Genomic DNA, 27,995 nt, shown 5'->3' on the forward strand with positions numbered 1-27,995 from the left:
CATGCACTTACATTCCAGCCCCTAATTATTACATTCAAAACTGTAATAATCACCATCACAACACAATCACACCAAAACAATCCAAATAAATCACGTTTACATTCATAGATGCATATATTGCATCTTATTTTCACAAATACATACTGTATGTATACACAAATGTGTATGTGTGCAAATGTCCAATTCTTCAATGTGTGAGCAATGTCCATAATCAACAGAAGAAAGTCAATATGTCAAATAAACTGTCTCTAGTCAAAATCTTTAGTCAAGCAAATCTGTCAAAATGTCAGTAAGTCATTTGAGAGCTCTCATAAGTCAGTCATGAATCTGTTTTTAGAGTCCTCCGCTTCAAGAAGGCAAATTTTAGAGATGGGCCTGTTCAAGTATGTATTCTTGGTCTTGAGTCTCACTTGTCATGTTAACCCTCTTTTATCTTGTATGGTGTGAATAATCCTTCCCATAATCCATGAATACAAGAATACAAATCGTTTAGTAAGCGCTTCCTAATCATTTATATCCATAGATGCTCCGGATATAGGACGATTACTAGAAATTAACTCAACTTCACAAAAGAGTGTATAGAGACCATCTGCATCCAAACTTTCTCTGCCAAGAATACAACTCAAAATCTTACTTACTGATCTTATAAATCTGTCCCATATTCCTCCAAAGTGCGAACCATGCAGGATCCCTTTCTTAAGCAGAAATGTGTTGATCTGATCGTGGTTCCAATTTCTCATTGCATCCTGTTGTTCACTCTGAGCCTCAACAAAGTCAGTTCCATTACCCGAACGAATCTCATATTTTTTTCTTCGACGTGTGATAAAGCGGCTTAATGCACGAATTAATGAGAGATGCTGATATTTCAAGGTGAACACCCCTAATCGTCAAACATGTGAAGATTACTCCATAATGTTTAATAATGCTTATTCCCAGCTTTATCTCAAAGGGACCAAAGCAATCCACTCCCACATGTGTGAACGGTGGTCAGAAGTAACTCTGTCTTGTGGCAAATCTGCCATCTGCTAATGACCTGTAGTTCTATGGAGACACCTGCATACTACACTCTTTGTCAAAATGTCCACCAACTCTGATGACACCTGAGTGGAGTGCTGGGTTGAGTCTATAGAGGGGACTACTCTGTACTTATTCTTTTCATAAACTAGCCATATTTTTGGGAGGCAAAAAAGAATGATTTCCAATTTAGCCTTTGTCATTTCCTCCAAAGACAACTCATTTGAAGGCACACTGGATCTGAACTTATGCATTTTCTTGTTAACGTCATCTCTTTTTGTGACTTATTCATATCAGAACAGTCAGATCAGTTTTTTCTCAGAGGTCAGTTAGAATCTTTCTCAGTCGAATGATCCAAGCTACAGCTTTCCTCAATTGCATCAAAGAAGAGTAGTGATTAACAAACCATCAAACTCTTGATGAACTCAAACTCCCTTTTATCTCTGGGTCACAAGGATACTCCAATATAAGTATCCATTGGCCATTCCTCTTGTGGTCGAACAAGAAATGAAGAACTAGAAATCCATTTTAGGCTTTTCAAAAATGAATCCATCTTTAAACCTCTGGATACTAAATCAGCTGATTTAATAGATGAATTTGCATTCCTCCATTGTGTGACTTCAGACACCTATAAAATTTCAGCAACTCCTTTTGCCACAAAGCATTTGAATCTTGAAGTCTCATTCTGAATGTATTTAAGCACTGAGGTGCTGTCAGTCCAATAAAACAGAATCTTGAAATTGCGTCTTTAGTTCCTTCTTCCACAACCTGTCCATATGACTAGCAAGTGTGGCAGCTGTGAGCTCTGGATAAGGATAGTAATAGATCTTAATGTGTCACTTTACTCATCAGAAGAAAGGAATGTGCAAGTTTTAATCATTATGCAGAAGTAAATAGGATATAATGCCATAACCTTTCTCACTAGCATCCGAAAAGCAGATGGAACTCCCTCAAAGTTCAAACACTTTTGGACCTGAATAGGGAACGAGACGCTGCATTGCCCTACCGTACTTCCTGCGTGCCTGTGACCGACGGAAACCTATCAGAAGCTGACATTGTTTGGTCATGACGTCACCCGCCTATGTCATTCCGTCTGGACTGGACTGATTTCACACGTGCTTCAAAAGTCAATCACGCAGACGCATTCCCATAGTGTCCTAAACTTCCAATGCAGCATCTCGTTCCCTTTTCAGGGAACCATGGTTACAGACGTAACCTGACACGTTTTGCTGTGTTTCCTGTTGATTCTTGTGTATTAACAGCCAATGAATTTATTTTCCCAATCAGTTAGATTGTTAGACATATCTACCTTTTAAATCTCCTCAATGAGAGATATCACATGTTGATAAAATCTATCATTCTTTAAGTCATTATTGAATTTCCCAAAATTAGGAGAGATCTGAGGTTTCACATAAATTGATAAGGACAGAGTAACCAATGGGTAAGTGGGGAAACTGAAATTATACAATCTGAGACATCATTACATAATTCACTAGAAATAATCCAATAATCTAGTCTCGAACATTGTCGGTTTCCTTAGGGGTTAAACCATGTGTGTTAAATACTGTTTGGGTTAGATACCCTCCAGTAGTCAATCACATATGTTGTTGTACACAAATTATATAGCATCATTATACACAGAATGTGAACTTCTTTGGTGTTTCAGGTCTAACCATGAATCAGGGGCTATTAAAGTCTTATTAAAGTATTAAAGCCCACAATTTCTGATTTATAAATTATTTTCCATTTGTTAACCAGATTACCATGTTTCTCAAACAATTCTCTTTTAGCCACTATGTTATTATAACTATAAATACATAGTAATATATAACACTTACTAACTATGCACACAGTATTTGGCTGATAGGGGAGGGATATCTGTCAGTGATTTAATCATAGAAATATTGTAGAACAAGGTATCATGTTGCCATATTCAAATAAAGGTTTTAAAATAAATGTAGGCTAAGTGTCACTAATTAAACAAGTATATGTTCAGCTAATTGTCAGCCTCTTATGTCTGCATCTCGAGAGATTGCAGAATTCAAGTGAAAAATTATGTTTTATAAACAAAGTTCATGGGGAGCACATTCAAATGGTCTATCTAATCAGCTCGAGAGGAGGCATATACAGCCGACTCACCAAGTTACCTCGACTTCTGCATCCCTCCGCCACCCCGACTCCTCACTCTACGGGGGAAGTACTCTGGGTTTGGGCTAAATTCCGAGCTCGGAGCCCTCCCCTCGGACAGCACGCCAAATACACTTATTTTACGCTACATATATATATATATATATTTTATTTCAAAGATTTTTTTGGGTGTTTTTGCCTTTAGGAGTCCTCTTGACTACCCCTAACTGTTCACAGATTTAGGAGCTGGGTTTAGTGCTAAAATGCTTTGTGAAAAACTTTTAAGACAACAATTTAGGAGTCTAAAATTAGGACTAACACGCCCATTATTTCTAAGAGTTTCTCCTAAATCAGCAAGTTAGGAGCTACGTTTAGCCTTAAGATGTTTTGTGAATATGGCCTCAGATCATGGTATGAAGAACTTTTGACAAGATATGAGCAAGCACTGTTATTAACTAGATGTACCGCATGGTGGTACAAAATATGACCGCCGCTCAGGCCTGCACTGGCTTTCCACAAAAATAAATGACGTGGAGCAATTTGGCTGTATTGCGTGTTTATGTATATACCTAAAAAAAGTAGTAGTATGTGCATGTCTGTCTGTGTGTGTGTGTATGTGTGTGTGTTTGTGTGTGCGCATGTGTGTTTGTGTGTGTGTGTCTGTGCATGTGGATTTGTATGTGTGTGTATGGGTGTGTGTCTGTGCGTGTGGATGTCAGTGTGTGTGCATGCTTGCGTTTGTTTGTATTCCTGCATGTGTGTGTGTGACAGTATCATCCTAAACCAGCAACCCTTCGCTCAACAGCACCATCTACAGGCCGATGAGTGTACAGTCACTAAATGTGCACATAAATGAATTTATTTTATACCCCCCCCATGGATGAAATTCTACGAAACTTAGCATACCCCCAGAGGATGTCAAGTTAATCATACACATGAAATATGGTGCAGTTCTGAACATCTCCACTGAAGATAGGGGCGATTAAAGCAGAATAATATTGCATTTTCATTTTTTATGGGAGGGGCGCAAATCACAAATGAGTGATTATGGGCTAGGTTGATGTGGGCCCTTAAGACCAACATACCATAAAAATTTCTTCATCCTCGGTTCCACGGTTCAAGTAGTTATTTAGGAAAAACTGCATTTTTTGGGTTTGGGGGGGCCCAGCGCGGGGGGGGAGTGGCCCCCGGGGACCAAACGAAATTTTTCCGTAAAAGTCTAGTGGGGCTACATGCTCACCAAATTTCATGTTCCCCGGTGTTTCGGTGTCCCTGGTATCGTTGACGGAAAATTCAGTAGATTGACAAAAAAAAAAAAAAAAAAAAACTTTGACAATCCCTATATGACCGCTTTCGCTAGCTATGCTAGCGGTGGTCATAATTATGAAAGAGACAAAGTTATCGTCACGTATTAACTACTCATGTTAAATTAAAGTAATAATGTTTGTATGTACTATATAACAGGGCCTAAAGAGGGTGTGGGACTGTTTTGCACACGTTCGCAAAAAGTTCTGCCGTCACAACGTGATAATTCCCAGTTAATTCTTAAATATACCATTGTGGGTGAACGTACACAACGATATGAAAAAGAAAGAAAAAATCAAGTAACCTATTACTCTTGCAACAATTACATTCGCAGAAAGAACATACTAATTAGCCTATAATGCAAAATGCACCTTACGGGATGATGAAGGTTCATTTCCAAAAGCACAAACATAAAATAAAACATGTTTTATAAAAACATAAATAAAAAAAACATAAAACACGTGAAAATGTTTTTAAAAAGTTGTTATTACTGTAGGCTATACAGCAGTGGTGAGCAGTGACTTTTTTAACCAGGTATGCTGGGTGCGCGTTATGATAAAAATGCACCTGGTGCAAATACTTTGGATGGGTTTCGCGTTCACTCTATACAGAATGTTAGCTGCTTATTTGCTTATTCTCATGACACATAGAAACACAGCTAAAGTTTTCCTAATATGTTTGACATTTTATTGAAAGTAGCCTACATTTACCTGTTGATACCTTCACAAGCACCCGTAAAACCTGTTGAGATGTGTTTGAGTCGAGTCAGGCGTGAAGCGCGAAAGGAACAAAATATGCTGTATTTTTGTAATTTCGCTAGGTGGGCACTACATGCTTCACCTTTAAAGCACCTCAGCATTGGCTGAGGACACACATCTAAATTTAGAGATGACAAATAAGAAACACCATGGCAGGTGTCAGTTTAAATGTAAATGTAAATGCCAGAAGTGGTTTATTTTTTATAAAATAATTGTTAAATGATAAAGTGTTAAAAATAATTATAAAATAATCAATAGACCAATCAGTAGACTATTATAAATAAAATGTAAGTAAAATATAATTAGAATAAATGTAAGTATAATAAAAATAGAAGTATTCTTTAAAATATGTTGAAATAATGGAAATAGATGACTTTAACAAATGCATAGACTATCGATTTACAGCCTCAGATAGTTACAGTACCCTTCGTTTTGATCATTGTCCGGTATTGTTTGTGTTCGACACTGTCTCGCATATTGGCTCTCTTATTAGTTATTATTTAATAAACCTTGGATTATTATCATCTTCATCTTCTGTGGATATCAGCATTACAGAATATCGGACCAACGGATTACGCAGCAAAGTTTGCAGCCGTTGCTCAGAAGAGCCACGATTTTTTATCCTTTTCTGAGGAGCTGTACCGTATCGCTGTCACCTGCCCTTTCGATGATGAGACCCTGAAGTCACTGTTCTGGATAGGGGCTAATTACCATCACCCCGCTGACCTCCCAGACACCACCGGAATGGACTGGAAAGAGGACAGAGCCGACCCTCGCCCCGGAAGTGGAGCTCCACTATGAGTCTGACCAGGGGTGTGAGCCCACAACATTAGTGGACGAGGGAGAAGTGACTATGGACAATGAGGGCAGGCTGATAAACTCCAGTGAGGAGCTAGCGACTCCCACCCGGTACCTTCATCATCACTGTTTCTAGACAGCACCATGAACTATGACTAATTTTCATCAACCTGCATGGACTGTGATTCTGTCAAGATTTTTTTGTCACCATCACCGCGAAATTTAGCCAGTCCTCCAGCCCTGCCGCTGCCGGATGTTTACAGCACTGCGCCATCTCCGTGGAAGCTCTGCTCTGACGTCGAGCCGCAGGTCCTGTTACCACCAGCATCGACAGTGCGAGAGGATCCTGCCACTTCGTCTCCGGCCTCGGATCTCTTCACTCCATCTCAGCCCATCGACCTGTCGTTGCGGCTCCACCGTATTTCCTCATCCTGCCGGCTCCCCCTTGTTCAGTCGTCATACCACTTCCGCCACGGACTTGCGGGCCATCTGCTGCACTCCATTCCTCCACCCCTACGGCTGCAGCGGGTTCCTCCTTCCCCTCTGTGTTGCCTCTGTCCTCCATCACACCGGCTCCACCTCAGCCCTCGGGTTCTCTGGCTTCGCTTTTGACGTTATTCGGCACGGCATCGCCTTGGCCTCCAGTGCCAGCAATGTCGCTCGATTTCCTCAGCTCTCCGTCTGCGCCTGTGGATCCATCATATCTCTCATGGAGGAGCGGAAGCATAAAAGAAGGAGCGACGACAGTGAAGGACGAGAGAGGCCAGGACTGGGTTTTATGTTCTGTTTTATTATATGTGACAGCAGTCGTCCGTGAGGGGCTGCTGTCTTTACTTTGGTTTTGTGTTTGTTTTATTTTGTTATTAAAGTCTATAAATGTTCGCCGGTTCCCACCTCCTTCTTCCTATAACAACGACCTTTGCTACACTATTCATGCACTTATATCAGCTTGTGTGTTGTAAATCCATGAATGTGTCATGACTTTACTTGAGGGGGCACGTCATTACTAACTCATTAATTACCCATACACTAATATCAGCCCATGCCTTGTCAATGCATTATTGTGTCATGATGACTGTAATTGAGGGGCCACATCATAGTTGACTCACTGTTAATAACTTACTAAAATCAGGTCATGACTAAATATGAACTTACCATCAAATACACATGCAATAGTACACATAGTACTCAGCCCAGGTCAGTGATGTTAAGCAGTGTCATTTGGTGGCTTTTCAAAAAGTCACAGAGCAGAGATACAGTATGGTTCATGGTCTGTGAACTGAAAGTGGTACCAAGCAAACATTCCCCTAACTGTAGTGTATATGATTAATGTTTGGTTAGTTCTTTTGGGAACCTGCAACCCCTTTATTTTATTTTATTTTATTTTATTTTATTTTATTTTATTTTATTTTATTTTATTTTATTTTATTTTATTTTATTTTATTTTATTTTAAATTTTGGGCTTTTGTATAGCTGTGTATAAGCCACAGTAGGGTGAGTTTGAATGGAAATAATCATGCAAAAAAGACTGTCAAATTATTGATGTTATTAGTGTATTTAGCCTGTTATACATTTGATAAGGATCTATGTAAATAATGGTGAACTAATTTACTATCCAGTGAAGTTCATGACGAAGCTGCAGATGGCACAATTTTACATTATGACAATACTAAATTACTCTGTAACACTTACACGTTACTACATCTACTTACTATAGTAATAACAGTAAATTATGCATAATTACAAGTAACTGACCCTGAACCAAACCCTAAGCCTAACCGTAACTCTACAGTAAGTACATGTTGTTAATTAATATTACTCAGTACTTATTTGAGTTAAGTACAATGTTGCTACGCTACCTTAAAATAAAGTGTAACCAATTATAGAAGTTTAATTCAAAGTTAGAGTACTTCTCATATATTCTTATAAAGTATGTTTGGTTTAGTTTTCCCCTAAATGTTAATTAATGCATTAACTATCAAACATGTACTAACAATGAAGTTAAGGTTGTCGTTATTCATGCATAAATCCAATCATAGGTAAGGTTAGCTCTTCATTTATTCTTGATTAGTTTGTGCGTTCTCTACTCATTAGTTCATGTTGAAGAAAGTATTGATTCAGGTATTAATACATAGTTATTCATGTATCCTTAAGGTACCAAGTTAGGACAATTAAAAGCATGATTGTTTTCTCCATACTTATTACATACTCTATTAATTGATTTTGTTACTGAAATCTTGCTTGTTAACAGGTTTTGACATTGATGGCCAGTGATGATTATCTAATAATGACCATGCATAAAGCTTCAGCATTAAACTGACACTTTTTAATACTACAGATGAAACTACCTAGTCGACCTGAGTTGTTTGATTTTGAGGGTGTTTCTATGATCCACTACTTCACTGACAACTGGGAAAAGGTGAAAAACTTTCAAGCAAGACCTGATGACATTCTTATCGCCACTTACCCCAAAGCAGGTGAGGGTGCTGCATGAACTTTTACAGGTTTAAAGAAAAATAGCCACTGTGCTATAGATTTTAATTTTATTCAGCAAAGATGCATTAAACTGATCAAAAGTGATGGCAAAGACAATGTTACAAAATATTTCTGTTTCAAACTGTCTACTGTGATAATAATAAGAAATGGGTTACACTTTTATAATTAGTATACAGTAATAAAGTATTTACAAATCATTTTCAAACTATTAGTTTATAGTTAATTAAATGTTTATAAACTGTGGTTAATACATTAATAGACTATATACAAACGAGTTCATTCATTGTCACTGTAATGAATAACTTATTGTTTAATTAGCTTATATATAAAGAGTTAGGTTACTCTTTTTTAAGGTGTCTGTGTTATTGTGTAATTATACATTTTAGTAGTGAGTAATAATAATTAATTACATGTACTTACAAGAGGGTTAGGATTAGGTTGTGTTTAAGGTTAGTTGCATGTAAGTATGCATAATTTAAAGTAATTGCTATAGTAGCTACATGTAATATGTGACCCTGGACCACAAAACATGGGTCAATTTTTTGAAATTGTGATTTATACATCACATGAAAGCTGAATAAATACGCTTTCCATTGGTGTATGATTATGGTATGTTAGGACAATATTTGGCCGAGTTCTGTTTTGGCTTAATTTAATTAAATTCATAGGTTCCTGTTTGCCTGTTTTCCCTGTCATTTGACCTAGTTTCCACTTTGTTCCCTTGATTAATCATTCAGTTCACCTGTCATTCACTTAATTATCTCTTTAGTTCCCTCGTTTAGTCTGATATATATTCTTCCTGTTTTGTTTAGTCTTTTGTCCTCTCTCGTCAGTGTTTTGCGTGGTTGTATTATTCTGTTTCCTGAGTTCCCTTTCAATATGGTTCACTCGCATTGCGTCAACATTTTCTAACGCTTATGGGGAAAACTGAATACTGAAGCCTGACTGGTTCACGTATGTGCACCTGCGCAGACAAAATTTCAGCATGCCAAAACAGGCGGGCCGATTGCCTATTTAAGTCATGCTGAAAGACCATTTTAGTCCGAATATTTCTCCTTCAAGCGCAAAGAAAATCTCACTGACTCCAAATAGAAGAAAGAAGCCTTCTGCTCACCGTAGAACAAGCCTCAAGCAGCGGATTAACGGCGCAACCACATTGGCCAATCTAGATCTGCCCTTCATACTATGGCGGTCCTCCAGGTATACCAGTCCAATCTTCTCCGTGCCATGAATGAGACTGGCCCTGACCCAGTGGCCTTTTAAGGAGCTGCACAGTGCAACCAATCGATCAGTTGTGCCATGGCTAACCTGGTGGTCCTCAATGTCCACCTTTGGTTGAATTTGACTGAGATCAAGGACGCCAACAAGATGGCCCTCCTCAACAAACCAGTCTCTCCCTCTGGCCTATTTGGTTCGGCAGTGGACGGATTCGCTGAGCATGTTACAGCAGCCCAGAAGTCGTCGCAAGCGATGTGCCACTTCCTGACAAAGCGGACCAGTTATTCCACTGCCTTGAGTCACCCCAAGCCGGCTCCCGCGCCCACTCAGCCCCAAGCCAAGGCAGAACCAGAGGCGAACCAGAAATGCTACTCGTTTCCCAGACGTCAGGGACCCAGCCCTAGGCCAGAGCTGGATCCTGAGCAGCCTAAGCAGCCCTGATGTTTCTGGCATAAAGCAGAGGAGGTTGAGTCCCGTCGAGGCTGGACCACTCCCAAAGCGACCATGTATTCACCCAACCCCCTGTTAAGTTTCAGCCATTGGAGACAAGACAATGTGACAAGACAAATGTGTTTGTTGTTGGTACTGGGTCTGGCCCCTCAGTGGTATGTGCTCTGAGACTTCCTTCCACTTTCATTGTGATCCAAATGAAAAGCATACACACTCACGGATAGAGCATTCCTCCACATCATTATCCTATCTCAGGCATCAGCCCCGCCACAGTGGGCAACCCCTCAACCCCTTCAACCCCTTCAACCCATCTCTGCCCAGAGCCAGGCATCACAGACCATTCTTGAGATTCACGTTCGAGTGGGTGGCTTACCACTACAGTCCTACCATTTTGACTGTCGCAGAGCGCGCATGGTTACGAAATGCATGGATGTGGCCCTCTCTCCCCTGAAACAGATTAGAGTACGCATCCTGAATTACTTAGACGATTGGCTGCTCTTACACAATCGAAAGAGGTGGTCCCTGGTCCCCTGGAAATCGTATTATTTTTATCAGCTGTATCAGAAAGTAGTCGTGACAGACGCCTCCAAGACAGGATGGGGGGCCCTATGCGACGGTAGGCTGGCGTTCGGCTTCTGGATGGAGCCAATGACAAACAAACTGGTACATCAACTGCATAGAGATCAGCTTCTGGCCTTCAGAGATTTCGGTCAGAGCTCAGGGGGCACCATGTCCTTGTCTGATCGGACAGCATGACAGTGGTAGCCTACATAAATGACCACTTTATGCACTTTATAAAGCCACATCCAAGACTTTCTAGCTGCAAACTGTGCAAGAGCAGTTTGTTCAGATTTGTTAATTGCAAAGAAAGTAAAACAAGGCACATATTACTAACGTTAACTAATGGTAGAGAGAGAGAGAGAGAGAGAGAGAGAGACTTGACTTTTAAAAGTCTGTTTATTTACAAAAAGTAAAAAAAAAAAAAAAAAAAAACGGTAACAGTAAAAAGAAAAGGAGGGGAAAAACCCTTTTCAAACAAAATTACACTTAAATATAGATTTGCAAACAGCCATCATAATCAACATCACAAATACATTGATTTCCTCCCCATTTGTATTTTAACATTTCCACATGTCATTGACCAGTTTGTAGTAAGTAAACTCAATTTTAATACAAGATTTTAGTCATCCCTTTAAAATAGACAACACATCAGTTGACCCATCACCACTCAAAATATTTTTTCCGTGACAACCATATAGCCAGTTTTGCCTGCCGAATAAAAGAAAATAGTTCAAACATGAGCTTCCCCTACTTCTGCTGCAGTAATTTGGCCCACAAATTAAATAAACCAGTGTAAAAACTTCCCCCAGTCTTACACCACTCATTTTACATTTTAAAAACAAATTAAATTAAATGTAGACTACACAATTGCACCGGATGCCCAAATGCCCATTCAGCTAATTTGGCTACAAGTCCCAAAATTGATTCCTCATCATATGACCCTGTAAAGGATCCACTGGAGGCAAGTGTAAATGAGAACCCAAGTGCAGTTTATTATAAACAAAACTAAACATAAAACAAAAACATGGCGTGGCATGAAAACTAAAAAATCATGGACATGGACATGGACAAACAGTGGTCTACAGGAAACAATACTTGACAAAGACACATGGCAAATATGAGGGCTTAAATACACAGACTAATGACAAGACAAGGGACACCTGTGAACAATGATCAGACAATTAACCAATGACAAGACACATGGCAGGATCACATGACAAACAGGGAATCACATGACAGACATGGAAACAGTGGCGCGGCCTCCATGGCACTATCAAGGGACTATGGTACTATGGCTCGGGCTCGGCAGGCATGACGTGAAGTTCAGGCTTGGCAGGCCTGATGTGAAGAAACTCAGACTTGGCGGGTACTGTAGGGTTGCGGGGCTCCTCATCCACCAAACCCACAGTAAAAGTTGAGCCACTTAATAAAAGGGCATAGTCAATATACTGGGCCAGGGAAAAATGAATTTTTCCCCCTGGCAAGTGGGACCGCACCGGATCGTTCAGGCCAAAACGAAAAATGTCTTTAAGAGCCACATCATTCAATTATACCTGGCAGCACAGTCCACAAAATTTCTCCACGTATTTTTCCAGGGGATGATTCCCTTTGTGTAAGTTCAGGAGGGCAACCGCTGGGTTCATTGTTGGAGGTCAAGTATTCTGTAAAGGATCCACTGGAGGCAAGTGTAAATGAGAACCCAAGTGCCATTTATTATAAACAAAACCAAACATGAAACAAAAACATGGCACGGCATGAAAACTCCAAAAATCAAGAACATGAACATGAACATGAACATGTCCAGAGTCAACGCAACCGTCTACCAGGACATTTTAGAGCACTTCATGCTTCCTTCAGCAGACAAGCTTTATGGAGATGCTGACTTTATTTTCCAGCAGGACTTGGCACCTGCCCACACTGCCAAAAGAACCAAAACCTGGTTCAATGACCATAGGATTACTGTGCTTGATTTGGCCAGCAAACTCGCCTGACCTTAACCCCAGAGAGAATCTATGGGGCATTGCTAAGAGAAAGATGAGAGACATGAGTCAGAACAATGCAGAAGAGCTGAAGGCCGCTATTGAAGCATCCTGGTCTTCCATAACACCTCAGCAGTGCCACAGGCTAATAACATCCATGCCACTCCGCACTGAGGCAGTAATTCATGCAAAAGGGGTCCAAACCAAGTACTGAGTACATATGCATGATTATACTTTTCAGAGGGCTGACATTTCTGTATGTAAAATCCTTTTTTATTGATTTCATGTAATATTCAAATTTTTTGAGATTTTGAATTTGGGGTTTTCATAAGCTGTAAGCCATAATCATTAAAATTATAACAAATAAAGGCTTGAAATATCTCACTTTGCATGTAATGAGTCTATATAATATATTAGTTTCACCTTTTAAGTTGAATTACTGAAATAAACTTTTGCATGATATTCAAATTTTTCGAGTTTCACCTGTTTGAAAATAGGGCTTTGATATGGTAATATAAAATGTTTTTTCTCTTCAAACTGACATTTAAAACAATTCAGTACTACTGATATAATTTTATGTATGCCAGTTCTTATCTTGTTACCATTGTTATGTTTCTAAGAAAAGGTTTTTATACTCATGTTCCTCTAGGTACCACCTGGGTTTCATATATTCTTGACCTTCTTTATTTTGGTAAGGATGCTCCAGAGCGCCAGACTTCCCAGCCTATCTATATGAGAGTGCCATTTCTGGAGTCATGTTTTCAAGTGATACAATCAGGTCAGAGACCACAGAATAATGAGTGTTCACTTAATTAATAATGTGTTTTTTTTTTTTTTTTTATGTTGTTGTTGATGTTGTTTGTCAATTTTTATCACTGTCTCATTTTATGCTCATTTACTTCTTGCTATTCCATATTCCAAATTTTAAAGTCATGCATCATGGATTCTGTGTGCCACATATTCTGTAATTTATATACTGTGACAGATTGATTTAAATCATCTGCTTTTTACTCAGCAAAGGTAAAATGCGTATTATTATCTCTGTGTTTCGAAAATCAGAGCCAGTTCTCTGTATTCCTCCAGAAATAAGACAAAGGTTCCCTGAACACATGCTGAGGTCCTCTGCTTACTTTGCTGTACACATGCTACTGCTGCTGTTACTGTAAATATATGAATCTGTAGCACCGATCATATCTTACTATATTAATTGTGATAATTAAGCATCAAGACAAAAATATTCCCATTTTAATTTATTTTTTCAAAACTGTATTTAAAATCCAGTGGACTGTTTGCACAACTTCTTCCGTGTTCTACATAGTACGAATCAGGCAGTTCCGGGAAACGCATTCTGTGGGACATCCAGTGCTGGTCTTCTTATTAAGGGTTTTTTTTTTTCCCACATAATCTATACCTGTTGACTTTCTATTTATGAATGACTTTGAAAAGCTGCAATAAAGAAATGGCGTGTGTGTGTGTGTGTGTGTGTGTGTGTGTGTGTGAACCCTACATTATGGGGGACAAAATGTCCCCACAAAGATGGCACTATCCGAAATCCTTGTCCTTGTGGGGAAATGTTTGGTCCCCATGAGGAAAACAGCTTATAAAACATTCTAAGTGATGTTTTTTGAAAATGTAAAAATGCAGAAAGTTTTGGGTAGGTTTAGGGGAAGGGTTTGTGTAGTGGGATAGAATATACAGTTTGTACAGTATAAAAATCATTTTGTCCATGGAAAGTCCCCATAAAACATGAAAACACAACATGTGTGTGTGAGTGTGCATGTGTGTTTTGCTGCTCTTATTCCAGCCTTTTAAAATCACACAACACAATAAAACATTTGAAAGAATGTGCTACTTGTGTTAAAGATAGTTCACAAAACTGTACAATTTATTTCGTTCTTAACCCCTTCTGACCTGATTTTTTTTTTTTTTTTTAAACATCATGTTCCACTGAATTTGTAATATAACAAATGCTGTGTACACAATAATGTTCAGAATATCTCTTCTCCCTTGTTTCCTACGTACACTCATTTTAAGTGCCGTTTAGGGAACTTGGTGACTACAGCACCTTGAAAACACACATAACACTAACGTAATCTTGGTTTCCTGATATAACGGGAACAAGCAAAATTGGAACCAAATTTAGGCTTTAAAAAGCACATAAAAAAGTTATCAAATACAATCAAATTTAATATGGCACAGTTCAGACACATTCGAAATTCCCTTAATATCGAGGCCTCAGGAGCCTATCTAAATGCAATGATCGTTCCACACTTTCTTTATTGTATGACAAGTTGGTCACAGGCTTGTAAATCTGCCCTCAGGCCACTTGAGTCATTATATAAAAGTTCTCTAAAGATTCACGATAAGAAAGGCAGACAATTTCATCACTGTCATATCCTCGTAAAATACAAATTTCTCAGCTTTGAAAATCTGATAATCCACACTAATCTGTGTTTGATGTATAAGATCCTCCATGACACCGCTGCTCCTCCACTAAAAGAGTTCATATCTTTGGGCTCTGAAACAACAGCTCGAGCCACTAGATCTACAGTGCGAGGCGAATGCAGGATCCCTAAACGCAGGACAGCATTTGGAAACTGCTTTTTCTTGTGTGGCCGCTCGTCAGTGGAATATGTTGCCTATAGAGCTGATAAGAAGCACAAACTCTTACACGTTCTCACGTCTGGCAAAGAAATGGCTTTTGTCAAATCAAATTTGCACCCACATGTGACCGATGTTGTGCATGTGAAGACTTGATTTTTTATTATTATTTATTTGGTCAATGTAAATTCCAATATTCATGTATGTATGATGTATTATGTATTTTATTATAACATCAGCCTGCCCAGGGACTACGGGTGGAAATTAGCTCTTGAGCTAAAACCTGGTACTATGCATCTCTCCGCTTGAGGTTAATGTTTATTGTACGCTGTCCCTATTTCTCTAAATAAAAAAATAAAAAAATAAAAAATAAAAAAAGCATTGCGTCAGTTTCAGATGCTTATGGGGAACTCCATTTTCTCAGATTACTTAAGCCTGATTTGTTCACGTCTAAGCTTTTCACAGACAAATGGCTTTTCAGCCTGCCAAAAAGGGCGGGGCCGACTGCCTATTTAAGTTGCTCAAAAAGGCCATTTAATCAGATTTTCTCTAATGAACAGCGGAAACGTCGCCTCATGTATACACGCAGTAGCATGGCAAGCTACGCAATGCTTGTTCCCGTTATCTCAGGAAAACCAAGGTTACATTAGTAAACCGGAGCATTCCCTTTCAATACAGTTCACTCGCATTGTGTAAATTTCTGACACTTATGGGGAACGGACTGCAAAACGCTGTGCTACCAGCGCAGAACAGAAGCCGTCCTGTGAGGCCGTAGCCCGGGGCCGTAGACCTGGGGAACGCCTAAGAGAGGCTACAAGAGATTAAGGACTTAGAATTTCCAGAAATGCAGACTCGGGTTCAGAGACCGGAGATTGAAGGTATGATCACCCTAGAAGACCACCTGAGGGCAGGGGCCGATCTAGGCAGACAGAACCCGTGCCTGGGATGTCCAGGTTGTAGAACCTGATAAAGGTGGACGGCGAGGACCAGCCGGCCGCCGCACAGATGTCAGCCATGGATATCCCACAAGACCATGCCCAGGAGGAAGCCATTCCTCTGTAGGAGTGGGCCCTCACCCCAATGCTGCACTGCAATTCCAGATATTTGTAGGCTAGCGCTATCACATCCACTATCCAGTGGGACAGTCTCTGCTTCATAACTGACAGAACCTTCGAGTGGCCTCCGAAGCAAACAAACAGCTGCTCCATCTGCCTGAATTGGCTAGAGCGCTCAATGTACACCCTAAAGGCCCTCACTGGGCAGAGTGGGTGTGCTGTCTGCTCTTTCTCAGCAGAGGGGAGAGCAGAAAGTGAGATAACTTGTGCCCTAAAGGGCGTGGAGAGCACATTTAAGCACATAGCCACGCCTGGGTTTAAGAACACCTTTGCTGTCGTCTGGCAGGAAGTCTGCCAAACTCGAGGCAGGAAGTCTCCACTTGGGAGGGGAGGTCACTTCTCAGCGGGATTGGCCAGGGTGCTGCAGATAGCAGCTGGACCATTCCTGGAAACCACGGCTGGTTCTGCCAGAGTGGTGCTACAAGCAGGACTGAGCAACTGTCCTCCCTGATTCATCGCGACCTGAGGGAGCAGTGCTACCGGAGGGAAGGCATAAAGGCGGCCACAGAGAGGGCCACTTGTGAGCCACTGAGTTCCTTTCCTTCGAAAAGAATATTGGGTGTTCTCTCTCGATGCGAAGAGATCCACTACTGCCTGGCCAAAAAAGCTCCAAATCATGCAGACTGTTTGGGGGTGGAGACTCCGTTCCCCTGAGGGCGGCACATGTAAAGCTTATGCTGAGCGGAGATTGTCCTGTGCCCACAGGAGGAGGCAGTGTGCCAGTCTATTCAGTAGACTGCACTTGAGACCGCCATGGTAATTTATACAGGCTACCACTGTCATGTTGTCTGATTGGACTAGAACATGGTGCCCCTTGAGCGCCTGCTGGAACGTTGTGCGTTGGCAACCAGTCTTGAAGGTTCTAACAGTGGTTTTTCAAGTTTTTAATTGTTTAGTTTGGGTGCCAGACAGTTTAAAAAACTGACATATAAATGTATAATTTTCTGTTAACCACCCTTACGGGAAGAAGAAAGAAACAGAAATGTCCATTCACGTTTTATAGCAACAACAACAAAAGATTATAAATAAATAATTCAGTATCTTAGTGTCCAGAAACACGCCCTCAGAAATGAGCAAACAAAAAGATTATTTACAAATGAAATACAGCGCGTTTGCACACAGGCCATCATGGTTCAACAATAGGCCTTTTTAAATAAATAACACAAATAGATCCAAAAATCATCCCAAAACACGAAAAAGTATATAATGAAAACGAAATTAATTCAAACAAAATAATAGGTACTGGACAGAAAGAATAATAATTGTTTTGCGATGAGGGATGCAATGGGACATTTGAAGTTATCGTTCAGAGTTTTAGAGATCGGTAACCAGGAGGGCTCGGGAAGACTGAATGCTCTTTTTACCTTTTGGGTTGGGTTACCTTGTACGTCGGAAAAGAGTCTCAGAAGGAACCAACACTCACAGGTCTGCAACTTCTCCAACTTCACTGGGTCAAAGTTCTCTTAGGCAGATTTCAGCTCGTTCAGCTACTCCGCTCTTACTCCGTGCATGCGCGTCCCTTCTCCATCATTTCAACGCAGAAATTCGGACTTTCCACATGAACAGTAATCCCACAGAGTACCTTCACGACACGCTGAAACAACGTCCTCGTTTTCCCCTGGCTTTTCCAGACGCTGATTCCAAACTTCCCGACCAGGCCCTCGCTTCCGCTTCTCTACTTCCTCTTTTCTTTTCCTCTCAATCACACAAACCCCATCTCTTTTCGTTACTATATTTAGTTTTTCGTTTGTACAAATTCTAATAAATGTTATGAAGTTGTGTAGGTTTCCATTTGGTGTTATTTAATATCATTATTAATTAAATATGGGTTTCTTTTGTTTTACATTGTAGCATCGCTACAAGGAGTCTTATACAACTACCTTCCTTCTGGGGCGATTTCCAGGGGGCCAGGGCTCTGGTACAGCCGTGGTTCACCCTGAGAATAATACGGCCCTCGCGCCACGCTCGAGGTGGGATGCAGGCCTTCAAACAGTGTTGCAGAGGCCCCAGGGAACTACTGGTGAGCCTGCTGACATGAGGCCCAGTAGTTTCTGAATTTCTTCAAGGGGAGGTTGCTCCTCGATCTGAACGGTGTTGCTTACTGCTGAATTTTCAGGGAATGATCCGGCGAAATCCATGCCCGCATTGTGGACGAGTCGAGGACTGCCACCAAGAATGCGATTTGTTGGCTGGGGGACAGCGAGCTCTTACTCGAGTTGATTTTGAACCTCAGGCTCTCTAGATGGCTGAGAAGCAGAGATCTTTGCGCACACAGTTTGTCCTTCGATATGGCTAAGAGCAGCCAATCGTTGAGGTAATTCAGGACGCGAACTCCCCTCTGTCACAGATGGACACTTTGGTGGTGGTCTGGCCTCGGTGGGACTTAGCCTTCTCTTCCTTGAGTCTGAAGCATCAGGACTGCTTGGGCGGCTCAGGTTCAGCTCTAGCCTAGGGTGCCCTGGTGCTTAGGAAATGGGTAGTGCTTTGCTGGGCGGAAGCGCTGCTTCACACCCTCCTTCTGCGGGGGCTGAGTGGGCTTGGTCACCAGCTTGCTGAGTTGGCGTCGATCTGGGGTGACAAATAGCAGCTGAGGAGCCTGCTGTCTTTGGCAGAAAATTACGCATTGCCTGTGATGTTTTTTGAGCTGCTGTGAAGCACTTGTGAAACCATCCACTGCAGGACCAAATGAGCTCGAGGGAGAGACCAGGGAGTCGAGGAAGACTGTCTTGTCAGTGTCCTTGATCTCTGAAGGACCACCAGATTGGCCACAGCAAGCCTGATTGCATGGGCTGTGGATTTAGTGGTGTGCAGGGCAAGGTCGGTTGCGCTGTGCAGCTCTTTGAAGGCCGCCGGGTCTGGGCTGTTCTCATCCATGTCATGGGGGAGCTTAGCCTGACACACTTGGAGGACCGCCATCGTGTGGAGGTTGGATGGTTGGAAGGCTTTGTTCTTCTAGCCGAGGGCCATGGGCGGACACAGATGTGCGGTGATGGCATCCTCTAGCGGGGGAAGCTTTGTGTAGCCCTTTTCCTCTGCACTGCCAACTATAGCGACTTGAAGAGGAGAGATGAATGCACGCTGAGTAGGGGGTGCACCAAGACATTGTGCGTTCATGAACTTGTGGGATGAACGGGGCTGGTCGCTGGCGGGGGCCTGTTGGCGGCGCCCCGGCTGCAGGAACCATTCATATAAGCGACTGCGGGTGGGCTCTTCCGGAGCCTAGGCTTCGCAACTCTTTAAGCTGCGGGTGGGTGGAGTTATCAAGGCACGTGGGCGCTGAGCCAGCATGATCTCGCTGCAGCCCTGTTGCTCCACACCACGGCTCCGCCGTTTCTTCCGTCTCGGCTCTAGAGGGGAAGAGAACAGGAGAGTGTGCAAGGCAGGATCACTTATTTTTTTCTAGGAAACGATCTGCCAGCGCAGCTGTGTGAGACTCATGCTCTCACAGTGCGAGCAGCTGGTCTTTGTGAGTGCAGCCTCTGCATGGGTGCGGCCCAGACAGCTGACACTCTCAGAGTGCTCGTCCGAAGGATGTAGCCACATTCGTGGTACGACATTTTGCAACAAACGCACTTGCTCTTTTAGAAATTAAATATGCTCTTTTTAATTGGCTTGCGCCGTGAAATTTGTTCTTTTCGCAGCTTGCACTGTGAAAGTTGTCGCTGCAGAAGAGAAGCCGTTGGTACGCTGCAGGAGGCTGTTATCGACGGCGAGTAGAAAGGCTTCTTCGTCTTCAGAGTCAGCGTCTTCACGCTGAAGGAGGGAAATCTGACTAAATGGCCTTTTTGCGCAACTTAAATAGGCAGTCAGCCCTGCCCTTTCTAGCGGGCTGAAAAGCCATTTGTCTGTGTAAAGCACAGACCTGATTTTCCGAGGTATTCGGAGAAAACTGAGTTTCCCCATAAGAGTCAGAAACTGATGCAATGCGAGTGAACCATATTGAAAGGGACCTAGTGAGCTGCAATATTTGAAAACAGAAGTAACAAAGCTCAGTGCAAGTTGTCCATAAGCGTTTGTGCATGATGTAAACTGGATTGTGATTTCTTATACCCAGCATAGTTTTGTTCTGTGAGGTTCATTACCTATATAAACAAATTAGAATGGTATTGTTTATTTACTGTATATCTTGGTTTAACCACAATGACAACTAGGATACTGAAGGATACTAAAATTGGAACCACATTGTATTTGTTTGTTTGTTTGTTTTATTTACTTTCAGGGACAGAGCTGGCTGATAATCTGCCTACTTCTCCTCGCCTCATCAAAACTCATTTGCCTGTTCAGCTTGTGCCCAAGTCCTTCTGGGAGCAGAACTCAAGGGTAAAGTATATGGGCTCCTTTCACTCTGTGATGTGATGTAGGTGACAACATGTAATCAATCTATCATAGTATAATGTGAATCTCATACTACCAAACTTAAGTGCACAACTTAGAAACATGATTTAAATGAAGGAATATTCATAGATGGGTGAAAAATAAAAATAAAATACAGGAGATCTGGTGGATTTATACATTTTGCTGGCATGGTTTTGACCCACTTGTCCCCTTCAAATCAATAAAGTATTGTTGAGTAATCACCTTTATCCTATGATGAAACTTTTTTTATCCTGGTGTAAGATCTTTTCCGGGATGACAATGAGGTAACGCGAGATAACACGAGGGCTCACTGAATCTTTTTATGAGAATGAAAAAAATGTGAATGGCATATGATCTCAACCAGTCCCCAGATCTCAATCCAGCTGAACACCTATGGGAGATTTTAGACTGATGTTAGGACAGCACCATCACCACCATCGAAATTAGGAAACATCTTTTGGAAAAATTATATTCTATCCCTCCAATAGAGTTCCAGGGACTTGCAGAATTAGTGCCAAGGTGAAGCTGTTCACCTGGTGGGCAAAAAACATTGGCCCTCATTTATCAAAAGTGCGTACACCAAATTTCCAGCGTACACCTGGCGTACACCCAAAACCACGGTGACTTTGAGATTTATCAATATGGACGTTGGCGTACGGCACGCTCAAATCCTACGCCAGCTCAGGAGGTGGTGTACGCACGTTAGTGTTAGTTAGTGCGGAAATGCGCAGAAAAACAATTCCTAACACCACAAAACGCACTGGCAAATTAAAAGATATGATATATTATTACCCACTGTAAAAAAAAACAACAACATAGTAATTATAAACTTCAGTGTTTATTTTTGTGCAACATGGACTTCAATGTTTAATTTTGTGTGACTTTACCAAAGCATTTGATGCATATGTATTCCTTCAGTTGCGAGCCTGTGCGCTTTACCTGACGTTTCAAGCCTTGTTAAAGGTGAACTAAGTAACTTTTTTACCTTAACTGAACAGCTTCGGAGTCATTGGAATGGTTATAATACTTATTTCGGGTTGAATGGTGGTCGTTTCGCACCCCCCTGGTGCCCGTGAGCGGAAAATACGCACTTGCAACTTTGGGGCGGCGGGCCGCCGGCCGCCGCGTCAGGAAGTATCGCGTGATATCAGGTCTCGCGATGTAAACAACTGCTTTACGGCCAAAAGAAATCTGCTAAAATGCTGTCATTATTGCACTCCCTCACGCTGTCCGAACCTGAATGAAGAAGACGTTTTAAAGAATGTCCCATCTGCTTTGGTGTCGTTGATCTACTAGCCTCTGGTGTCTGAGAATCACCAACGAGTTTTTACAACAGTGTTGTCAAATATCTATTCCGAAGCTGTGGGGGGAGCTCTAGAGAGAAACCTGCGAGCAAAAAGCGAGAATACAGCGTAGAAATCCCGAAGCTACTGAGTGCTGCTTTAAATACTTTCGCCTGGCACCGCAGCGCGAGTCTCCGCAGACTGCGCGCGCACCACCGCAGTAAACGACCGTGGCGTTTATACTCGACGCGCTCGCCGTTGTACTATTCTTTAAAACGATGGTTAGGCCAGGGTTAGGCCCGGCAGGTGTGCACGGACTGGGTTTAATAATGAAAGGCTTTTCAATGACCAAAAAATTATTCAGACTGACAAAATAATAAAAATGACATTCTTCTTCTTTTAAATAATAATAATAATAATAATAATAATAATAATACAAATAATAACGACATTCTTCTTCTAAATAACAATAAGCGTCATTAATAATAAAAATCTAGAAATCAATTTTGTTTCTTTCCACTTCCCTGGTTTCTCTTTCTCTTTCTCAAAGAAGTTTCTCTTCTTTGCCGTCTTCCGTGTGTCCATGGCGTAAAATGAGGGCGTGGAGGGAGCGGATACTTGAATATATAGGGGCGTGTTATTCTAATGACGCTCGTTTTCAGCCGCGCCATTTATCAAGCGCAGGTATTGCGTACACCTGGATTTCAAAGGTACGCACAGCTTCATAAATCAGGCGGTGAGAGGAGTGTAAGCATAATCTTACGCTAACATATACGCCCGTTTCTACGCAAGAATGATAAATGAGGGCCATTAAATCTCAATCTTCTCTAAAATGAGTGACTTAAGTTTCATCTGTGTTTGATAACACTGCAGCGTGTTTTGTCAAGTGAAGTGAACTTGAACAGATGTGTACTCAGTTAGTAGGGAGCAGTGAACTCAGCATAGGGACCCTGTGGATTGAAAGCTACATTCCCTCTATTTAAGATAGCTTTAGCTGTGTAATTTAGTGAATGTAATGCAAATCTTGTTTCTTGACATAATTTTTGTCCACTCATTACAGATTGTGTATGTAGCTCGGAATGCAAAAGACAATGCAGTTTCCTATTTTCATTTTGATCGAATGAATATGGCAGAACCTGAACCAGGAGACTGGAACACCTTCTTACAGAAATTTATGGAAGGAAAGAGTAAGTAAAATGTCATTTCATTTGTACAGTAATGAAATTAAATCATATTAGTCAATTACAATGGTAATAACTAAAGAACCACTTTAGTGTCAGGAAATTATATTAAATTATTATATATTATTATATTAAAATATGTTTTTATAACTACAAAAACATTTGGAGAGTTAAAAGGTAAAATGTATCTACATGACCTACATAAATCAAGATTACAACTGAGGAACTGTTTTAATATTCCCTAGATGTGTTTGGTCCTTGGTTCGACCATGTCAGTGGATGGTGGGAGAAAAAACAGACATATTCTAACTTACTCTACTTGTTCTATGAAGATTTGGTGGAAGTAAGTTCAGTTCATAATGTGACATTTTTTTATGAAGCATAAAATCAACATGAAAGTTAAATGTGTTTTTACATGTCTTACTCAGGACACTGGACGTGAGGTGGAACGTTTGTGTTCCTTCTTGGGTTCGTCCACTTCAGTTGAAGACAGGGAGAAAATAACAAAAGGGGTTCAGTTTGATGCCATGAAACAGAACAAAATGACTAACTATTCCACTCTCCCAGTCATGGACTTCAAGATCTCACCCTTCATGCGGAAAGGTTAATAAACCACTTATCTAATTTAGACTTCTAAATTATGTCCTATTATTTGCTTTAATCTTGTCTTTGTGTTACAAAAGGTAAAGTTGGAGACTGGAAAGGTCACTTCACTGTGGCACAAAATGAACAGTTTGATGAAGTCTACAAACAGAAGATGAAGAATACCACTGTCAAGTTCCGCACTGAGATTTAATACTTGAGTTCTGGACCTTGCACCAGAATTATCACTAAATAAATTGTCAGAATATTTTTTATAATGATAATTTTTCTAATTATAAGATACAGTATGTTTTCCCAAATGAAATGTGCAACAAAGATAACTATACTGTAAATACACCATTCATTGGCTGATTTCTTCAAAAACTGGTAATGGTTTTATACCTCATGAAAGAACACATTTATGATAACATCTTTTTTAGTTCTGTTTTTTTTTTCTGTTTAAATAATACTTTTACCAATATGTTAATATTAATTAATTTAGCTTAAATGAATGTCAAGCACAAATGCAGTGCTTGTTTAAATTATTAAAGTTTGTGAAAGTCATGTGGGAAGTAAGATAACTCAGTGGGTAAACTGAGTTCAGTTAAACTCAGATTAACCCTGAAAACCCTTCAATTAAAAGGCTTTTAAATAGTACAGTATGTTGGTGATAACACTTTCTGTTTTATTCAAAAGCAAACTTGACCACAAAAATACATAGAGACATGTATATAGATACGTGGGACTACCACATTCTGGCATAATTAGCTGGGACTGCACAGCATTACTCCACCCTCATAAATCATCTCTTTAAATGCTGAAAGTGTGCTTGACAGTATACCATGTGTGGGGTTTGGCCTGGTTAAAATGCTCTTATTTGAGCATCATTTGATCAATAAAATTACAGCAGGTGTCAGTACCATGCAAACAGTTAATTCAGACTTTTTTAAAGCTGAAATGAAAGATAATCATTTCATTAAAAAATATGTCACAGCACAATACAAGCACATATAGTGCCTGGCTAATATGTGATGCAGTTTATTTTCTACTATGGCACTGATTTCTCTTTTTAAAGAAGGAAAACTATACAAATGTTAATATGCATTTGTCTATGCATTTGTCATTGACTGACAATAGTGTATTTTTTTATGATCAGTTAATATTCTTGCAATGGGAAAGATTGTCATTCACAGTAAATGCATTGCATGTAACCACAATACACCATTATTTACAAACAAAAATAAACTCTGTTTTAGATATACTCACAGCTTTCTATCATTTATTGCTCAGACATGAGTTCTACTGTATTGTATAAAGTAATGATGAGTTGAGCATCCAACTGTGTTGAAATTTGGCTACACTGTTGAATACACCAACAAAGTTTTGGTCTGCTATTCTGTCAGTTGCCAAGTCATTTATATAACAATGATTTTACTACACATAACTCCAGTTGTGGGAATAGTTTGGTATGTTTTCGGTATGCTGTATTGCAGGAATAAACTGGAAGTACAAAGCATGGGCAAGAAAGTCAACATGTTCTGACACATACAGTATACATTCTGTTTAAATGCAGTGCAAAGAAGGAAGAAAAAAAATTACTATCCAGACTCAGGTCTTCACAATGCTTAGAAGCACTTAGGTTGGTCTATGGGACAAGGCACTGCAACCGCATAAACATTAACATACACACTACTGCACAAGTATAGCCACAATACCTAAATATTACAAGTAATGACAGGAGACTAGTAACTCTTTGTGAAGTCCTTTACATGGAGACACCCCACCAACAGAAATTACACAAATAACACATTATTAGAAGTTAATTAGCCTATAATAGTGGTCCTACCACTAAAAAGACAATGATGATAACTTTCCAGACCAAATAAGAAAAAACATTTTATACAAAAACATATATAATAGTGAAAACAAAATACACACTTTTGGAATGCCTTGCCTCATAGACTTCTATTGTATGTACATAACTGTAAACAAGTAATTTGAAGTAAATATTTTCAGTGTTGATTGCACTTATTCACATTTGACTTAAGTCATGATTAAATATGTAATCTCTGATTTTTGGAGAATGCGAATGCATTTTAACCTGGAGTTGTTGTGTGCCACACCATGTTCAAAGGTCAATAATGTCACTGCCAACACTGGCTGAGTCATCATTTCGCGTGACTTTCAAATATCTATGCCCCCCTCTACTATTTGATTGTGAACTTTCAAGGTCAGGGGTTAGAAAAAGCCTTGTGTTTTCTGGACTGGGCACAAGAGTATGGCTTGTGCTTGGGGAAGGGTGCAGTGAGACCGGGCAGGACAAAGAGGAAGGCACTGGTGCCTCAGAGACCCAACGGAAGCCCTGATGAGTCGGTGTAGGGGGAGCTGTGACCTGTCGGCTGGGCACAGCACTAGGAATGGAGCGATCCAGACCTGTGGAAGACTCTGTGAGCAAAGTGTGTTCATCACTGCTCGATGACAGTGTTATTTGGGGGTCACTATTCCGTCGCATCCACAGGTTTGGAAATGGAGGAGGTGATAGTGGTCGCAGTGGATAGAATAAACTTTCGCCCCCTAACAGATGCTCACGATGAAGTGCCTCATCAATACTGCGGCCAAGATCAATTGGGGTTGGAGGGCGCAGGTCAAAATCGCAGAGTGAGAAGGCTGACTCCTTGTCCCTGTCCAGACTGCTACTTGAAGAGCACTGAGGTGGATGAGCACGTGGCTGCACCCTTAGCAATGAACCAGCAGAGCCCCTTGCAAAGCTTTTCAGATTGCTGTCTTTGAGTGGATCCTGATTTCGTATGAGGCTCTTGCTAATATCCGCCCCTGATCGCTCTTGTCCTGCCCAGTTATTGGGCAACTCTCCAGCCGCTGCACTACTACTGGACCCTCCAATTCCATTGCTTTCAGATTTCCTTTGTTGCCTTACCTTGAGGCTCTGCACAATCTTTGCCCAGCATGTATGTCTGCTGGTAGAATCTGATGATTGAGAGGGTGAGGGCAAGCTTTCTGTGGCAGCCCCTTCCTGCCTTGGTGCTCCACATATGTGGCCTCCATTGGGTCTCCAGAAGACCCAGGAAGACACCAAAAGCAGGCAGAAAGCCCAGACAAGCTCCAACAGTCGTACCCAGAACTGACAGAGCCACCATGCCCAACGGAAGCGCCTCCAGTCTCCTAGTAGTCCATATAGCCACATGCAGGAATAAATATGCAAAAGACAGCACAGTGCCCCAAGAAGAGCGCATACTGCCAGTACCCATGCTAAAACCCTCACTTTTTCTTCACCTATTCCCTTATTTCTTCCCCGAGCTGCATGTGTGTGGGAGAGGCGTGGCAGTGCAAAGAAAAGGTAGCCTAAACACAGTGTCAGGCCTGCAGTCAGCGTGAGGCTCTGTAGGACGATGGGAACAGCAGGCGAAAGTGCAGGGGAAAGTAAGTCTGCAGCAAGTAGGAGAGTGCATTGTAAAACAGCTAATACTCCTAAAAGAGGGGGGCGCTGAAGTGTCGGTGGTAGCCAAGTTACTCCTGCCTTTTTTAGTACCAATATCACTAATGCAGCCTGTGCCAAAATTAACAGTGGTAATGGCAGCGTATATAAAGCTATTATTACAGGAGGCGGCAGGAGGAACCGTGTCCCATATGGGTCAAGCAAAAAGTGGCCAGCTCTAACCGCACCCACAACTAGCAAGAGGCTATTGGCAAGTATCAGTTCACCACAGTGGGGGCAATTCAAGCTGGGAGCTAACGCTAAGCCAAGAACAGAGCCAACAGTAAGCAGAAGGAAGAGGGCAGCAGAACCAAATACATGCAGCTCCCATGCAAATGACAGTGTGCGTTTTAAGTCTGCCCACACTAAAAAGCTGCCATTTGTTGCACCATATATATCAGCATTGTTTTGATCTTTGGAAAAAACACAGGGGCCCACAACAGTGCCACAAGGGTCCTTGGGTTGGGCATGGGTTGGAGAGGCAGGGTTTGGCTTCAATGAAGGAACTATTCCCTGTGAGACTGACTGGTCCGTCTCTGTAACTCTTCTATCATTTTCAGAGAATACAAAATGGCCATGTCCAGTCGGGCGAGGGGAGGTTGTACTTGTACTTAGAAAAGGTGATATACCTGTGGAAATCAAAAGAGGTACAGGAAATATTATTGAGGTAACTGGCAA

At 41.1% G+C, this 27,995-nt stretch overlaps 2 protein-coding genes across 3 annotated transcripts in view; one reads left to right on the plus strand and one right to left on the minus strand.

Annotated features, from left to right (window-relative positions):
• Positions 1–25,084, plus strand: part of LOC311278949 (cytosolic sulfotransferase 3) — a 26,513-nt gene extending 1,429 nt beyond the window's left edge. The window contains exons 2-8 of one of the 2 annotated variants that reach the window (XM_084390123.1): positions 8,341–8,479; positions 13,356–13,484; positions 20,642–20,742; positions 23,122–23,248; positions 23,488–23,585; positions 23,671–23,845; positions 23,926–25,084. In XM_084390123.1, the coding sequence (XP_084246249.1) occupies positions 8,341–8,479; positions 13,356–13,484; positions 20,642–20,742; positions 23,122–23,248; positions 23,488–23,585; positions 23,671–23,845; positions 23,926–24,038 (882 nt within the window). In that variant the 3' untranslated portion in view covers positions 24,039–25,084. The remainder of the gene's footprint in view (positions 1–8,340; positions 8,480–13,355; positions 13,485–20,641; positions 20,743–23,121; positions 23,249–23,487; positions 23,586–23,670; positions 23,846–23,925) is intronic. The other variant, XM_084390124.1, reaches the window with a different exon arrangement.
• Positions 25,075–27,995, minus strand: part of LOC311278948 (uncharacterized protein) — a 35,276-nt gene continuing 32,355 nt past the window's right edge. The window contains exon 4 of the mRNA XM_084390122.1: positions 25,075–27,946. Coding sequence (XP_084246248.1) covers positions 25,953–27,946 — 1,994 coding nt within the window. The 3' untranslated portion in view covers positions 25,075–25,952. The remainder of the gene's footprint in view (positions 27,947–27,995) is intronic.

This window comes from Rutilus rutilus (assembly GCF_951802725.1).
Source record: "Rutilus rutilus genome assembly, chromosome: 19".
NCBI lineage: Eukaryota > Metazoa > Chordata > Actinopteri > Cypriniformes > Leuciscidae > Rutilus > Rutilus rutilus.